This window comes from Coffea arabica, chromosome 6e (assembly GCF_036785885.1).
Source record: "Coffea arabica cultivar ET-39 chromosome 6e, Coffea Arabica ET-39 HiFi, whole genome shotgun sequence".
NCBI classification, from domain to species: domain Eukaryota; kingdom Viridiplantae; phylum Streptophyta; class Magnoliopsida; order Gentianales; family Rubiaceae; genus Coffea; species Coffea arabica.
The window spans coordinates 22,560,404-22,578,503 of record NC_092321.1 but is presented as its reverse complement, the minus strand read 5'-3'; the positions used below and the strand labels follow the sequence as shown (position 1 = coordinate 22,578,503).

The 18,100-nt window shown below is 34.7% G+C and overlaps 1 protein-coding gene and 1 long non-coding RNA gene across 4 annotated transcripts; one reads left to right on the top strand and one right to left on the bottom strand.

Annotated features, from left to right (window-relative positions):
• Positions 1-2,727: 2,727 nt before the first annotated feature.
• On the bottom strand, positions 2,728-3,180 carry LOC140009795 (uncharacterized). Its single transcript, XM_072056118.1, has one exon. The coding sequence runs from the start codon at positions 3,178-3,180 to the stop codon at positions 2,728-2,730; it is 453 nt and encodes a 150-aa protein (XP_071912219.1).
• Positions 3,181-12,623: 9,443 nt separating this feature from the next.
• Positions 12,624-17,369, top strand: LOC140010021 (uncharacterized). Of its 3 annotated transcripts, none has more exons than XR_011817279.1 (10): positions 12,624-13,000; positions 13,108-13,206; positions 13,329-13,400; positions 13,490-13,778; positions 13,918-14,131; positions 15,126-15,241; positions 15,347-15,816; positions 16,018-16,108; positions 16,221-16,329; positions 16,998-17,369. It is a non-coding gene; the product is annotated as an uncharacterized lncRNA (long non-coding RNA). The 3 variants fall into 3 exon arrangements; XR_011817278.1 differs by having other exon boundaries at positions 13,325-13,400; positions 17,240-17,369; XR_011817277.1 differs by having other exon boundaries at positions 13,325-13,400.
• The last annotated feature ends 731 nt before the right edge of the window (positions 17,370-18,100 follow it).

The window sequence follows — 18,100 nt, the reverse complement described above, 5'->3', positions numbered from 1 at the left end:
AACCATAGTGATACTTATCGTTTAATTAAGGTTAATTGGAATAGGGAATCAATGTTACTCATTTATCTCATACTTTTGATTAAAAATAATGAACTAAAAAAGCTAGAAGAAATAGAGAGAGTGGTGAAAAAAAATAAACTAATTAAGGAGGAAAAAGACAAAAATAGGAAAAAATGTAAAACTCGGTACATGAATTTTAGTTGCCAAACATCTATGGGTTTTAACAAAAATTCATTGCTATTAACTAATTAATCATAGTCATAGTGATTATTAGATTGTTATGTAACTTTTATAGGTTGATTGGAATATGTTGTTTTCATGTCTTATGTGTTTTTCTTATGTTTTGTCATGATAAAAAGGAAAGTGTTAGCTCAATTAATTTTGTTTTGAGTTAAAAGCATATGTGTGTGTGTGTTTGCGTTTGTTTATCTACATGTACGCTGAGACTTCAAGATTTAGAAGTCTTGGATTTTAATTGCCTCTTTTTCCTTCTCGTTTCTCTTTTTTTTTGGATAAAAATTATTTATTTCATAAAATTTTTGACAAAGTTTCCCCTAGTAAATGGACGAAACTCCCTGCCAACAAGCCCAAATACAAGAGTAAAATACACAAGACAAATGTTTATAACATTGTAATGCTACTAAAGTTTGGAAAAATCGATCGATCAAGTACGAAGTCACCCAATCAGATAGCTACGTAGTTTCGACACCTTCCCTGAATGGATGAACTGAACCAAAACTCATTTTTGCCAGCGCATTAGTTCCTCAATTTGCTTCAATCATACAAATCTCCTACGAAAATTAGGGTAACCCAAACGATCCAACTTAATCTCCCCACAGACAACGGCCGGCAATTCACCTTGGCAATCAAAGATTCTATCATGCCCCGCATTTGCCCCCCAATTGGCTAAATAATCTGCGGGTTTGTTCGCTTCTCTATAACAGTGAGTAATCTCCCAAAAATGCTGCTGATATCTTAGTAAATCATCCACCTCCCGTTGTAGCCTCCACGGACTACAACTTAAAAGAATCATCCAACTTATAACAGTGAGAAGGACTAAATCATCCTTCTCGTTTCTCAAATTTCATCTTTCTCTTATTAAAAGAAAATTTAAAAAATGCATATGTGTTTGTATTTTATAAAGTATATGCACGCATATATCCATGTGTATACATATGTTTGTTTTTGTACGTGTTTCTTAGTAATTTTCTTATTTTTCCCTTAAATATTTTATTTACTTCATGTTTGAAGAGCTCAAGTCGTTTAAGACATCAGCGACATAAAAACACTTCTGATTACTGAGAATTTTTCTTTGAGATCATATAAATTTCAGCACAAACAAGGTGAATAGCTTTCCATCCTGCACATTACATAGTTATCCACCCAAATCAAAATGGAAAAGCAAATGAAATCGATATCATCTGAGCCTAATTTTTTTGTCATGGAATTTTAGCTGAAAGATTTTCAACTTAACACTTTTAATGGCTTCGAAGTTTCCTACCAAAAAATGGCCTTTGAAGAGATTTAGAATCTCCAAACCAGAGAACTTAATGAACAAATTTCATCCCTTCTGTATATCTTGTTTATTTATTTTATTAAAGCCGTCTCTCTACACGCATTATCCTTTTTCATGATGGTGAAATATTAATCTTATCCACCTGTAAACTTAGATTTGAATGACCAAATCACATGAATCTTGTTCTTTCTGTTTTCTATTTTCTGAAAAACGTCATTGTCATCTTCATCATTATTCGTGCAGGTTGTCAAGAACTTAGGCAAATTAGGCAACCCTGATTTTTAAAATTTTTTTTTTAACTTACTAGAGATGTATATCTAGAATGTCACTAATCACATGTTTTGAACAATTTTGATTGTGGAAGACTGCTACCAAATATTTTGAACAATTTTGAGTGTGAAAGATTACGAGCGACAAGAGGGATTGACTGAAGCCATTGTGATCTCAGGGGTGTTTGTAAATAGGTTTTGTCTTAAGGAATGAGTTTCAAAATTAACCATCGTAATACTTATAGTTTAATTAAGTCAATTATAATAACTTAATGGATATGATGGCCCATTCTATGGGTTTTATGAGTAATTACTTTTTAGTAAGGAATTAATATTTACTTACTCATGTATCTCAGACTTTTAGTTAAAAGTAATGGACTAAAAAAATACCAGAAGAAAGAGTGGTGAAAAAATAAATGAATTAAGGAGGAAAAAGACAAAAAAAAGTGTAAAACTCATACATGAATTTTAGTTGCCAAACCCTCTATGAGTTTTAACAAAAATCTATTACTATTAACTAATTAATCACAGCCATAGTGATTGTGATTAATGAATATTTATCAAACAGCTCCTCAGTACCTAATAACACTTTCAATCAAAATTGGAAGCCCTCTGTAATGGTTGGGGATTGGTTGATTCAGCTAAGGAACAGAAATATAGAAAGAGATGGAGAGAAAGGTTGAGAGGGAAAGTGGGGGAAGCAGACTGAATAGAAAGTAGCGGGAAAGTTGTATTCTCAATGATCAAATATCGCATGCATCTTTACATTAGCATTGGCCTATTAATAGAAAGCTTCCTTACTAACTAATCAATAACCAACTTCTGCAAGTGGTAGCCGTTATAACAATTCCAGCAAGGTAGTATTTGGCTAACAGAATTTGGTTAACTATTTTTGTCCTATTTCCTGCGGAATCATTACATTTGCCTCCCCTAAAAACAATCCTAGTCTCTAGGATTGAAATCAGGAAATTGACTCCTGATGACTGACAGGTCTTCCCACGTTGCATCATCCTTCCATTGTACCAAAATCTGTTCTACTTTGTGTCCACCCCTATCAATCCATCTGCGATCCAGTATAGAGGAAGGGATGATAGCAAAAGAGCCTTCCTCACTTGGCTGGGGTAGTATTGTGCTAGCTGGAGCACCTTTTGTGGAGGGTTTTAAAAGCGAAACATGAAATACAGGGTGAATTGCAGCTCCTGAAGGCAGCTTGAGTTTATAGGCTACTGCTCCAACCCTTTTTTCAATCTGATAGGGTCCATAATACTTAGCTGCCAGCTTCAAATTTTTTCGAACAGCCACAGTGGTTTGTCTATAAGCCTGTAGCTTCAGGTAAACCCAATTCCCTTCGGCAAATGCCCTGTCGGTCCTGTGCCTGTCTGCAAATTGTTTCATATGGTTCTGAGCATGCAGCAGGTTTTCCTTCAATAGGGTATTCCAATTCACTCACTCAGATAACCAGTCTTCCACAGCAGCTACTTGGGTGTTGTCTGGTTGTAGGCAGAGCTGTGTTGGCTTATAACCATAGAGTGCTTGGAAGGGTGTCATCTGTAAACTTGAATGGAAATTAGTGTTGTACCACCACTCAGCTGCAGGCAAACATCTCTTCCAGTGGCCAGACTGTTGTAAACACATAGCCCTCAAGTAAGTTTCCAGACATCGATTTACTCTCTCAGTCTGTCCATCAGATTGGGGATGATATGAGGATGAGAAACTAAGGGTAGTTCCCACCTGATGGAAAAGCTCCTGCCAAAACAAACTGGTGAAAATCTTGTCCCTATCAGAAACAATATCCACTGGCAATCCATGCAGTTTATAGATCTGTTCGAAGAACACTAGTGCAACACTCTTTGCTGTGAAATGAGACCCCATGGATATGAAATGTGCATATTTAGTAAACCTATCCACCACCACCACCATGATGACCTCATGTCTCAAGGATTTTGGCAAGCCTTCGATGAAATCCATTGAGATATGTTGCCAAGCTTGTTCTGGTATTGTGAGAGGCTGTAGTAAGCCTGGGTAACTAACTTGCTCATTTTTGCTTCTCTTGCAGATGTCACAAGCCTGAACATATGCTTCTACTTCCTTTTTCATTCCTGGCCAAAAGAAATAACTCTTCAACCTTTGGTATGTTCCCTGATTGCCCGAGTGGCCTCCAACTGCAGAATCATGCACACAACTAACAAGTTGCTTCCTAAGATCAGTGGTAACTCCAATGTATACCCTCCCCTTGTATCTGATAATCCCTTGAAGGTAGGAGTAATCAGGTGTACTAGAGCCTTCGATTGCGAGAGCTGTTAATATTTCTTTGATCTTGTCATCTCCCGAGTAGCTCTCTGCTACCTTAGACAGCCATAGAGGTTTGATTGCAGATATAGAGTGAATTTCCTTGTCACCTTCCTGCTTGCTTCTTCCTGTAGTACCTCCTTGCCTTCTAGAAAGAGCATCTGCAACTATATTATCCTTGCCTTTCTTGTATTGGATTTCATAGTGCAATCCCATCAATTTAGCAAGCCATTTCTGCTGTAGGGAAGTAGTGATCTTTTGTTCCAGCAAATATTTCAGACTCTCATGGTCGGTTCTGATGATGAAATGAGATCCCAATAAGTAATGCCTCCATTTTCCCACAGCAGTGATTAGAGATAGCAATTCTTTTTCATAAATGGACAGTGACTGATTTTTTTTTCCTAAAGCTTGGCTCATAAATGCTAGTGGTCTCCCTTGCTGCATCAGTACTGCCCCCATGGCTGTTTGGCTTGCATCCGTTTCTAATACAAAGGGCAAGGAGAAGTTGGGCAAAGCCAGTACAGGAGCCTGTGTCATAGCCACCTTGAGCTGCTCAAAAGCTGATGTAGCTGCCTCATTCCAGACGAAACTATCTTTTTTAAGCAACTCAGTTAGGGGCTTTGCTATTTTTCCATAACCCTTAACAAACCTCCTGTAGTAACCAGTCAATCCAAGGAACCCTCTAAGAGCCTTAATGTTACCAGGAACTGGCCAGGACAACATTGCCTCTACTTTTGTAGGATCAGCAGAAACACCCTCAGCCGTAACTACATGTCCCAAATACTCAATTTTATCTTGACCAAAAGAACATTTAGACATCTTAGCATGTAAGGAATGAGTTCTCAAGGTTTTAAGGACAAGGGATAGGTGTTTAAGATGGCTATTCAGGTCTGAACTATAAACAAGAATATCATCAAAAAATACAAGCACAAATTTTCTGATGAAAGGTTCGAATATGGAATTCATTAAGGCCTGAAATGTTGCAGGAGCATTTGTGAGGCCAAAAGGCATCACTAGGTATTCATAAAGGCCAGAGTGAGTTCTAAAGGCTGTTTTAGGAACATCAGAGGGATTCATATGAATTTGATGGTAACCTGACCCTAAATCTAGTTTAGAAAATATCCTTGCATTGTGTAGTTCATCAAGCAGGTCATCGATGATAGGAATGGGAAATTTATCTTTAATGGTAAGGTTGTTGAGCTGCCTATAATCAATGCACAACCTCCAGTTTCCATCCTTTTTTTTGACTAGGAGAGCTGGAGATGCAAAGGGGCTGTGGTTGTTCTGTATGATACCAGATTGCAGCAGGTCTTTGACCTGCCTTTCTATTTCTGATTTCTGCATGTGAGGATATCTGTAGGGGTTAATTTTGAAGGGTTTAGCATCAGGCATGAGGGGTATTTGGTGGTCTAGTTCTCTGACAGGGGGTAAAGACGTAGGTTCCTTAAAGATGTCTTGGTATTGGCCAAGCAATTGAGTAATAGATTTTGGTACAGGAGTTACCTGACTGTGCTGTACTCTGATCATGCAAGAGTGTTGCAAAGAAGTCCTGATTTTGTTCCTGATATACTTTTGTGCTGCTGTCCCCTGCCTCATCCTCACCTTGGCCGTGTGTGCATCCCCTTGCAGCAACCCAGTTTCACCTTCCTTATCAAAGGATAATGTTAGCTCCTTAAAATCAAAAGTCATTGGACTGTAATGTTTCATCCAATCTACCCCGAGGATTAAATCATATGGCTCTAAGTCCAACACATATACATTCTGAGTGAAGTTGTGTCCCTGCATATCCCATTTCATATTTGGAATCCACTGATTGCATGTTAACTCCTTTCCATCCGCTATCCTCACCTTGAAAGGCTTATGATTCTGCACACAATCAGGATGTAGTTGAGTAATGGCTGATCTAATAAAACAGTTGGTACTCCCCCCATCTAGCAGAATGGATAAATCGTGCCCCTTAAAGTGTCCTAGCATCTTAATGGTATTGGAAGACATGTGTCCTGAGACTGAGTGTAGTGAGAAGGCTACGTCTCTGCCAGACTTGTTCCCTTGATACTCAATAATTTCTCCTTCTTCTTCGTCTACTTCAGTGTCCAGCAATCCTTCTTCATCTGCTAGCACTAAATGTATACCTCTATTTTTATAGATATGTCCAGGGGAAAACCTTTCCCCACATCTGAAGCACAGGTTGTGATCCTTCCTATACTGAAATTCTGTAGGAGAGATTCTCTTATAGCCTTGAGGAGAATCCTTCTTAATACTGTTCTCGAACACCTGAGCTGCAGGTTTCTTGTGGCTCAGATCATTAAGGTGAGTATGTCTGCTACCAGAAGAAATTGGTGGAGATACCTTCACTGGTGTTTTATTCTGCTTTAAGATGATACTCAAATACTGCTCTTGCCACCTAGCCTTTTCGAATGCTGCCTGTAAAGTCTGAGGCATGTGCATCTTCACAGCAGCCTTGATCTCCTTCTTTAGTCCACTAAAAAAACTAGAAACATAATATGACTCAGAAAGGAGAGGGAGCTTCACCATGACAGCAGCTCTTAATTCCTCAAACTTTTCCTGATATGCCAATAATGATGAATCCTGGTACAACTTGTTGAACTCCTCAACCACGTCTTCTCCTCCTATATCCCCGAATCGTCTACAAAGTTCTGAGGCAAACTCTTCCCACTGCACTACTCCTCGATCCTTCTTAAAGCTTTGATACCATAGGTCAGCCTTGCCTTCCAGATGCAGTTCAGCTACATCCAATTGCTGACCTTCTGGAATCTGGTATAGTTGAAAAAACTTCTCACATTTCCGGGTCCATTCGCGAGGATTGGAGCCTCCAAAGCTGGGGAATTCCAATTTGGGAACTCCGATTGCGAAACGACTCTTCTCTCCCAACAAAGGATTGCTTCCTTCTGGACCTTTCCTAAGTGTTTGATGAAGATGGCGCTCAGATGAATTAGGAGATTGGCCTAGAATTCCTTTTTCCCCCTGCAAGCTCCTCATGAAGCTATTGAACTGAGCACTCATCGTGACCATGAAATTCTTCATTTCTTCCTTTAGTTCAACATTGTTTGCTTCCACCAGAGCCTTCATATCCACGTAGTTAGATTCCATCTTTTCTTCCAAGGCTTGGCGTTCGATTGTACTGGATTCGAGGATAGCTTGGATCGCATCTTGCTTCTTCAGCGATTCTTCAAATCCCTTCATTCTGGTGCCTTCCGCCATTGTTGTTTAAATTGGAGCTTGCAATTCCGAGGAACGCAAGCTCTGATACCAAATGTAATGGTTGGGGTTTGGTTGATTCAGCTAAGGAACAGAAATATAGAAAGAGATGGAGAGAAAGGTTGAGAGGGAAAGTGGGGGAAGCACACTGAATAGAAAGTAGCGGGAAAGTTGTATTCTCAATGATCAAATATCGCATGCATCTTTACATTAGCATTGGCCTATTAATAGAAAGCTTCCTTACTAACTAATCAATAACCAACTTCTGCAAGTGGTAGCCGTTATAACAATTCCAGCAAGGTAGTATTTGGCTAACAGAATTTGGTTAACTATTTTTGTCCTATTTCCTGCGGAATCATTACACCCTCAAGTAATTTCAATTTCTTCCATGCTTTTAACTTATATTATGATCCGAGGCCAACTGTCCAATATATATCCAGAATCTGAGTTAGAAGCAATGAGGATTAAAACTTTTTATCCTATAACAATGAACAATTATCTTTACTTCCATTGAACAATATTCACTTTCAATGCTACTAGCACCTTGAAACGAGCCAGATTACTCCTTATTCTTTTCCTCCATACAGTATAATAAATTTGACCTTTATCCATGATAACAACTAATGATAAACTATTTTTACTTGGAAAATGCTTAAATAGATTTTCACTTGAGACTTTAAAGACCATCATTGTGCTATAAGGTATATGAGCTGTGTTTGCATACAGTATAAGTTGTAAGTATTACCTCAGTTTTAAATGCTTATAACTTAAATTTGTGACATAGGGATAATAATTCATATTCTAAAACTTAAGGTCTGTATAGATTAGATCATTAGATGAACCTAAACCTTACCCATTTCAACGCGATTCACATATTTGTAATGTTTCAAATTTGCCTTGTTTGGAAAGGGATTTTCCATCAAAAAATGTTTATATTTTCTGTGAACATATTTTTCAATTACTTTTTTATCCCACATAAATCAAATCGCTATGGTATATTTTTTACAAATTCCAAAAATTGCAATCCAAACATGACCTTATCATATGATGAGTTCGATGGCTTGTCCATTTCTCAAGCAACAGTTTTTTTATTACGACCAAAAAAAGGGAACAGTGACAGGGATAAAGCCACCAGCTAACACCAAAGACTAACAAAAGGATTACTGGTTAAGCCATAATTATTTGGCAAAAGATTTTTTGACATTGATTTTTTTAAGTGGTATCATATGCAACTGGGGTAATGATTGAACTTCATGATGCACATGGACTACTCCAAGATCCAAGTAGCTAATCCCATGTACAATAATGTTTAACTTTTCTTAGTCGTCTATTTTGATGGAGGGAAACCAGAGTTAGTAAATATTCGTATTATATCTACATAATACACATTTGTATGTATCACTCCAAAATATTTCCATATTTCATATATTTTAAAAATACTCTAAAAAATACTCGTACTTTCAATTAAACTTATAAAACGTGTAAAAAAAAACTTTTGACATATTATACTTCACAAATTATATTTCAATTTTTCAAAAAAATTTGAGAATTTGAATAAGGATAACTTTTGAGTTATATAGAAAATAAGAACAATATATATCACAAAACGGTAGATGTACACAAATTTAAATTATAAGGTGATAAAATTTTAATAAATTTAATGTCTCATGCATAAAAATAAATTTAAAATTAGCATAAATGTAGCATAGTCTTTGAAATCTATAATATATTTATCCATATTTTTAGTTTCATAACTTTCAAATATATTCATATTATTCACGTGCAAATTTATATGCGTAATTTTGTCAAACACGTATTTTTACGCCAAACTTTTCAACCTACTTTTAAATAAAATTTATATAATATACGCATGTAAACTGTCTTGTACTATACCCATCCTGTATTTTACTAACTATGAGGGAAACCAAAAAAAAGGGAAAAAATATTATGCAGCGCTTAAGATAAAAAAAAAAAAAACCACATTAATTAAGCTGATCAAGTGCTATTATTGGCGATTGAGGCCTTCTTCTGTGTAAAGTGTGAACTGAGTAAATTATAAGGGTTGAGATTTAGTACAATTATATGTGATTGATATACTTCTTTTAAGAATTTGATTCACAATTACATATATATCATCATTTTTATGAATCAAATTGGTGTACAAAATAAAGTTTCCATGTACGACACGATTGTACAAGTGAACTACATGGCATGTGAAACTTCAAGAAATAAAAATTTGTGATATTTCTTGGGTGAAAAAAGAAAGAACTTAGAAGGAGTAGAAAGGACAAGGGCATGAAACAGTGCTTTGTATTAGCTACTGACTAGGGGGGCTCAGTATGGAGTTCTTTACGTGATTGAAAGATCCGCGGAAAGAAATAATCGTATGAAACTTTTTTTCCCTTGAAAATTTAGATACCAAGAAGTCGAGCCAAAAAGAAAACAAAAGAAAAGAAAACTTACATTTCCAACTAAAACGTTAACAAAAATTGCTATGTCTTCCCTTGCACCTACTGAAAATGAGAGAGGAAGCAAGTGCTTATACTGTAAAATCAGAAAGTGGAAGTCTGTGAAAAGCAATTGATGGTGTAGAAAAGGTCCAAAAGGAGAAGCTAGGGCTGGTTATTTAACCAGAATCGGCACGTATTTGTCGATTTTAATTTTTTAAGAAAATCCATTAAATCAGTATCAGCATTCAGGCAAATCTAAGCCTAAAAGAATTCTTACAATTTAATTTGAAAAGAAAACCTTAATTTTGTAGTGAGTAAATCTTATATACACTGACAGTGTATATATTATCACCGTTGGATCTATGATATATGTGCAAAAGTTAAATTTTAAATTCAAATTTTACATATTTTTCATTCATCAAATGCTGATAGTGTATATATATTGTCAGTATAGGAAAGATTAATTTTTTTGTAACACTTTGGATTTTAACAAGTGAGGGTAAAACAAAGAGAGAGTCATCCCTGCCGAGGGAAGAATTACATATGAGTAAAAAGAAAAAATAAAAATTAAACATGTGAACTTGATCTTTGTTTGTGACCCCAGGAATTTGTTCATGCATGATGGATATACAATCCTAGATCAACTAAAATTTAACATTGCTAGCACATATACTGGTTTTCAAGAACAAGACTTGCAGAATTATTAAGAGTTTTCAATATTACACTTTTATGCAATGAATATCATTACTGAAATTTTGCTCTTTCATTGAAAAGAAACTTATTTCTACGTGGCAGGAATTAATCTTGAGGAATAACTGATTCTGGCATCAAAGTCTCTAAATTATGTCTTCCAAGACATTATTGAGAGTACCTATATTAGGCATGGTCACGGTTCCAGAACCGACGGTGGTTCTTCAAAGAGGTAGAACCAGAACCGCACCATATAAGATGGTTCTGGTTCTGGTTCCAGAACCGCCGGTTCTGGTTCTTCAAAGAGGTAGAACCAGAATCGCATAGTTCTGATTTTGGTTCCTTATGGTTCTGGTTCTGGTTTCCGGTTCCGTATGGTTGTATACAATTTTATTTAATTCCTTATCCTTACCAATTTTAATACGAATATAACAATATATTTAAAATTTCAAATAAAATGTAAAAAAATAAATACAAAATAAAGATCATATTTTAATTTTATTATTATTCTACAAAGTAAGAAGTAATAAATAGATAATATAAATTTTATGAAAAGTACATTACATTGTCAAATTAAAAAATACATTACACTGTCAAATGGTTGTCATGTGTTGACTTTCTTGAGTTGGACAATCATCAATGTTGAAGATTCCATTTGAAGAAATATTGCAAAAAATATTTTTTTGCTTGCTTGATTTTGAAGATGAGCTACTACCATCAAAACTTGTCATTTGATAGCAAATAAGCAAAAAAAAAAAAAAATTTGTAAGTAATAATTTAATACTTGCGAATTATAATGACAAATATTAGATGAATAGAAAGAACTAAATAATTAATAAAATATATAGAAAGTCCATAAAAATTAAACTTTCTTAAAACCTATTAAACACAACTAATTTTTTTTTGAATTATCTCACTACGTATATTAATTATTTTTAACGGTTCTGAAACCGGCGGTTCTGGTTCTGACTCTATTTTTTAGAGAACCAGAACCGGAACCTTTATCCAAGGTTCTACCACGGTTCTGGTTCCATGGTTTTGGTTCCGATTTTGGTCCGATTCTGGTCCGATTCCAAACGGTACAGTTCCGGTCCGGTTCCGGTTCCAAATAGAACCATGGCTATGCCTAGCCTATATACGTAATTTTAATCTTCAATTCTACATGGATAAATATGATATGCAACTTAGATTATAATACTGCATTCTATTGATGTTAAATGGATTTTAAGAGAAGCAAATAAGGCAGCGCATACTTTAATCCATCATTCTAAGTGTGCTAACCTTTTTTAATCTCTTTGAAATTTCTTTCCAAATTTTGTCAAGTAACTTGTGCTGGACGATTTCCAGTACGTAGCATCGTTAATAAAATTTCTATCGTCTCTTTTTATCAAAAGAAAATGAGTGAGTAGTTGATATTATAGCACGAATTCATAGCTCATGAACCATTTTATATACTAAGGACAATTCGACTTGCTCTATTATTGTGTACTTGTGACGTAGAAATACGGCATTTTCGAAACTTGATGAATACGAAATCTCAACAGCCCTGACGATAGCTACTACAACTAACATGTGTTTTATAATCCAATATTACCAACCAAATTGTCCAATTTCGAAAAAGTATGGTTGGATTTTCTTTCTATTACTCTCTCCGTTCTAGTGTCGTACGATTCACTTTAAAATATTCTAAAATATTTGTCACGTTACAAAAGTCAAAATTATATTTAATCTCTATTTTTAATATTTTCCCTACCTTTATTCACATGTACATGTTATATCCAAATTCAAAATTTGAAATTTAGAGGATAAAATTGAGAAAAAAAATATAAATATCACAATTAAAATATTATTCTTAAAAAGTTAGATTCTCGAAAAGTCACAAAATATATGAGATGGAGGGAGTAACTAATATGAATGTTGTATATTTTGAATATAATTTTGTATGTACTCATAAAACTTTGTAGGACGTGTGAATTCTATTTATATACATCAATTCACTTGATAAAAGTAACAAGGAGATAAGTTCACTCTAAATTGTGAGAAAAAAAATATATAACTGCACTACTCAGCGATACCAAACCCCATTTTTGAAATATTCCCATTGGTTTGTGCTTTTTTTTTTTTTTTGGTTTTTTTGTGCCTATATAAGTAGAGTTCCTCCCCTCAGTCATAGCACAGAATATACTACACTCAAACAGAGAAGTGGAAAACAACCACACTGATTATGGCACTTACGAACCATGTTTTGCCAAGCTTCAATGCACCAATTTTGGGTCCTCGTCCTGCAGAGAATCCATCCGTCCATTTGAGTTCTTTAGATAGAGAGTGCCAGATTCTCAAAAGAAATGTGCAAATTTCACCACTCAAAACTGCAAGGTCGAACCCCTCCTATTCTCGAAGCGTAACAAAATGTATCAAGGGGATTGTTTTCCCCAAGCCTGATGTTATTGAGAAACTCGTCAATGGACCAATCATCCCATCTGAAATTGTACCCAAACCTCAACTAACGAGGAAAGATTTCCCTCCGGACTTCAAGTTTGGCAGCTCAACTTCGGCTTTAATTTCAGGTAAAATATGCATATATTGCAATTAATATTACCTTACATCGAATAACATATTTTTCTTTTTCACGTGATCAAATCACTACTTATCAGTTGTCGCCCTTGTTCTGCAGACTGAGGGTTCAGGAACTGAAGATGGGAGAGGACCAAGTACTTGGGATATTTTTATCGGCACCGGCCAAAAAGCAGTTGATTCCTACGATCGCTACAAGGTAACTCAGAATATAGAAATTAATGTATGTTAATATATACATGCAGTACTTTGAAAAGAGATCAAAATAAGCATAATTTCAAGCTAAAATATGTTCTTATGATCATCTTTTAACACAGGAAGATGTTCAAAAGCTCAAGGAAATGGGGGCTGACACTTACAGGATGTCCATTTCCTGGTCAAGGATCATACCAGGTGTGATGGCATCAGGATAGAAATTTTGTTAGTCTTCTCTGATGAATAGAATATATACAAAAGTAAGTTAACAATTTGTCAATTTGCAGATGGGACTTTGATTGGTGGAGTAAATCAAGCTGGAATCGACTTTTACAACAACTTCATTGATGAGTTAATTAAGAATGGTGGAGTTGTTTAGTCAGGCTGGTTTTCAAGGACTTGACTTTTATCATTAACTCTTTTGCATGGGAAAATATTAATTAAGCAATTATTATGGCTAAATATTTCTTATAATTGCATCAAAGAAGGAATTACACCGTTTGTGACGCTTTTCCACTTTGATCTACCAACTGCATTGCAAAACAAGTACAATGGATTCTTGGACAGCCCAATTGTGTAAGTTTCTTGTTTACTACTTGTGAGGATGTAGTCTTACTAATTACGGGCAAAACATATGTAATCAGACATCTGTTCTTTCTTTTTATTGATTATTACACTTTTGTCTTGGTTTTTTATGCTCTTCTTGCCATTTCAGGGATGATTTTAAAGCATATGCCGATCTTTGCTTCAAAACATTTGGCGATCGAGTCAAGTTTTGGGTTACAATCAATGAACCACAAGTGTTCAGTCAATTTGGATACAAAGTGGGACTGTAAATACCGGACCAACTAAATTATCCTTTCCGTGCTATTCATAATATCATACTAGCTCATGCTCCTGCTGCTAAAAGCTACAAGGAGAATTACCAGGTGATTTCGTCAGGGATTTGTTTAAAGGATTTTTCTAACAGGTGTCCTCTGAGCACTTATTAACACATTTAACAATCACCTAACTTATCATTCTATATAAATACTAACACTTATTATCTTCTCTTGGATTTATGTACTTTTCTTATTTAATCTTATTTACCCTATCATGTATTTAAGTATTTTTTTAATTAATCTTACATTTCTAAAAATATGACACATGAAATATATGTTAATATCAGACAGACCCTTGTTTAAATTGCCTTTTAGCAGGTAGGGTATGTGCATGGCCGTGACTCTTGAGCCATGCATGCACACGATAAATTGGGCACATATCTTCCTACTCTAGCCCTCAGTTAGTCTTCTTCACGAGTACTAAATTGTGCTTTATTTTACTAATTAAGACAATGTAAAATTACGAGATTGCTTTACTAATTAATAGGTACTGAAAATTGGCGGAGCTAGAACTCTGTAGGCACAAGATTTAGCTGCTCTCTATTTGTGATAGAATGGAATCAAAATTTTTTACTTTTACAGTTCACGGTGTACCTCTAAATTTCAAATTGTTCTCTTGAATTTACAATACAAAACATACTTGTAGTTGAAATGAAAAATTCAAAGCCTTTTTCCTACATGAAAGTGACATTAATGTTTAATTTTGAATCGGTCTTACACCTATTAGAGCTAATCAATAGAAAAATTTTGTTCTTTTAAGGGCTCAATGTAGATAGATGACTAAATTTTACAAATCTTCGAAGGATAGTAATCTACATAGAGAACGAAATTCATTGTAAGGAGAGGTGGGAGGCAATGTAACTGCAGAAGAGAATTTTACAAAAAAAAAAAAAAAAAAAAGGTTACAAACATGGTGTAAGTAAATTTAGATCTTTCAAAACTTTAAACACCATACTTTAATATTATCTATTTTAAAAGGGCCAATATTCCTCCCTTTCTACAGTTTATTAAACTTTTGTTGTTATTTTTCCGATGAATGCAGCCAACCCAGAAGGGAGAGATTGGATCTTCATTGGTCACAGAGTGGTTTGAGCCAAGTGATGAATCCAGGGATGCCAGAGAAGCAGCAGAGAGGGCGTTGGACTTTTTAACTGGATGGTCAGCAATTCTTGATTACAAATTTGCAATAGGGTAGAATTCATCAGCATTATTACCATATACTATCTATCCTTCTGATCAGAATTTCAATTAATACAATAATAGGATGTTGGAACCACTGGTGTTTGGAGAATTATCCATTCATCATGAAGGCTTTGGTGGGAGATGCGTTCCCAAAATTCACAGACGACCAAAAAGCATTAGTCAAAGGGTCGTATGATTTCATTGGTGTCAATTATTATACTTCAAGATTTGCATCTGCTCTACCTATACAACCAGATCAAACGTACACCAGTATTGCCCAGTTCCAACACGTTGACATCAAAAGGAAGTATACTTGCACATATAAATAAATAAATTAAAGGGTTTTAAGCTAACGAACAATAATTTGATGTATCCTGTGATTTTTTTTTTTTAAAAAAAATTGTTTCTAACTAAAATGTTACTTTCCTTTTTGTATGTTATACAGCTGACAACACGAACGGAAAACTCACAGGAGAAAGGGTAATTACTTATCCATTATTCATTGCTCGTAGGTGAACTCTTTTTGAAAGGAAAATCCTACTCTAAATGAGGTATGACTTATATAACAGTTACAAATTAAATAGTGGTTCGCCTTCTTGATTTTAAAAATTCTTATAACGTGTCATGATTTTCGATCGCTTTTTGTAGGTGAACTCTTTTTGAAGGAAATGTTATTTGAGCTACTTTTCTTTTTAGTGATATCTAGATGGCTTAGTAGCTATTGTTTACCTAATAATCATTGGCTAATTTAGGCCCCAGGAAGGAAGCAGTGAAGTTTTTGTGTACCCGCAAGGTTTGGGGTATGCTCTGGAATACATAACCAAAGAATACAACAAGCCAAAGGTATACATAACTGAGAATGGTTAGCTTTCATTTGATATGCAAAATTTCCAAAGACAAAGATAAATGAGAACTACTTGAAGTGTACGAATAATGAACTTGACAAATTCTCTAGGCTATCCGGAAGCACGAGATGATTCCATCCCAATCGAGACTACTCTCCAGGACGATGCTAGAATTCAGCATATTCTTGCTCATCTCCGAGTTGTTTCAGAAGCCCTGAAGTAAGTTTTTTAGACCTGTTATTTCCAATTTCTAGATTTGTTTGACGCAGCTATAACACGCACATTTCTTGTTACACAAGAATAATATGAATTATTATACGTGTGCATATTGTATGATTTTTTTTTTGGAATGGCATGGTTAAAAGTTCAGCTGGAAAGTATGAATTTGGCAAGGTTTACATAAAAAAGTACACTAACAATATGAATATGTTCAAAAATTAAGAAACTAGAATTATCGGTTTGTTTAATATGAATTTTAGATGTTACACAATATCAATAGTAGATTTTACTCATATTCTTGTGTATGAGGTGTTGAATTAGTTATAGTTTCATCAAATAATTGATGATATTATATGCGTATATACGAAAGAAGTACAATACAAGTCTTTGTTGTTTTTTGCATGACTTATAAACTACATATTTATCTTAGTAGAAGTTTCAAAATTTGGTCAGAAATTGATGTATTATGGGTGAAGTATAAAAATAGAAATACTTTATTTTGTGTTTTACATTTCTGGTTAAAACGTATGAATATTTTTTAAAATATTTGAAGAATATACCCAGTACACGAGCTTGTAAAATTATATTTACGAACATGTTTTATACAGATTAATACAAATTTTTACTAACTGTTATCTAATTTATGGGTTTTTTGACTTGTCTTTCAGGAAGGGAGTAAATTTTAAAAGTTATTTTTTTATGTGGTCATTGATGGATTGCCTGGAAATGGGCTCTGCTTATAATGTTCGTTACGGGCCTTGCGGCCTCTACTACACAGATTACAACACTTTAGACCGTATTCCTAAAAAGTCCGCCAATTGCCTAACTTTGACTTTAACTTTTTCTCTCTAACTCCAATTCTTATTCTAATTCCGACTGCCTTCTTCATATGGCGTCTGCTTATTTATAGATGTTTGGTGGACTTCAATGTCGGACTTGTATTGAGTTTTCCACGGACTTGTTCTTACTTTAATTCTGCGGACTTGAACAACATATTTTGGATTCCGGGAATGTAACGTAAGTGCTTACGTCTTATTTCATGCTTTGACTGTTTGATGCCGTGTTCTTATCTTTCTTTTTAGTACATGAGGGTTTCTTTATGTGGTAAAAAGTATCCATCAAATATGGTTTCACTATTTAATTGTTTATAATTAACAACCATTCTATGTTTATTTCTTATTATTTCAGCATGGTTTCTTACCATGAATGCAGGTGAAGAATGGGGAGAATTACTTTCTCTTATTAAAGGAATTTCTAATAATTCTTTAATTTGTTTTTTGAATTCATCTTGATCAGTAGGATTATATCTCATGGGTTTTACTCTAATTATTTTATTTTCATCTTTGAGTTTTATTTCAGCATAATCTTGGTTTTTATCCCAAAATATAAGATTATCTTCTCATAAATATTCCCCTAATCCCCAATGATTTCATGAATAATCCCACTAATGTCATAAATGATCCCCTAATCCCCATAAATAATCTAAAAATGTTCATAAACTATAGACAAAATAATGACGATGATTATATTTCAGACGAAGACTTTGATATAGATCCAGTACCTATTAGATACTTTAATAATGGAGCAGAAGTTGACGATTCTGATTGGCACTATCCATCTCCTTAAAAATGGAAGAATGTCAAATTTGTGATTCGATTTATTCCTTATTAAAGAATATGCATATCAGTTGCAACAATTAGATAAAAGAATTTCTTATTATCAAGAAGAATGGCTTCATGTCACTTTGTACAATTGTAACCCAGTTACCTGC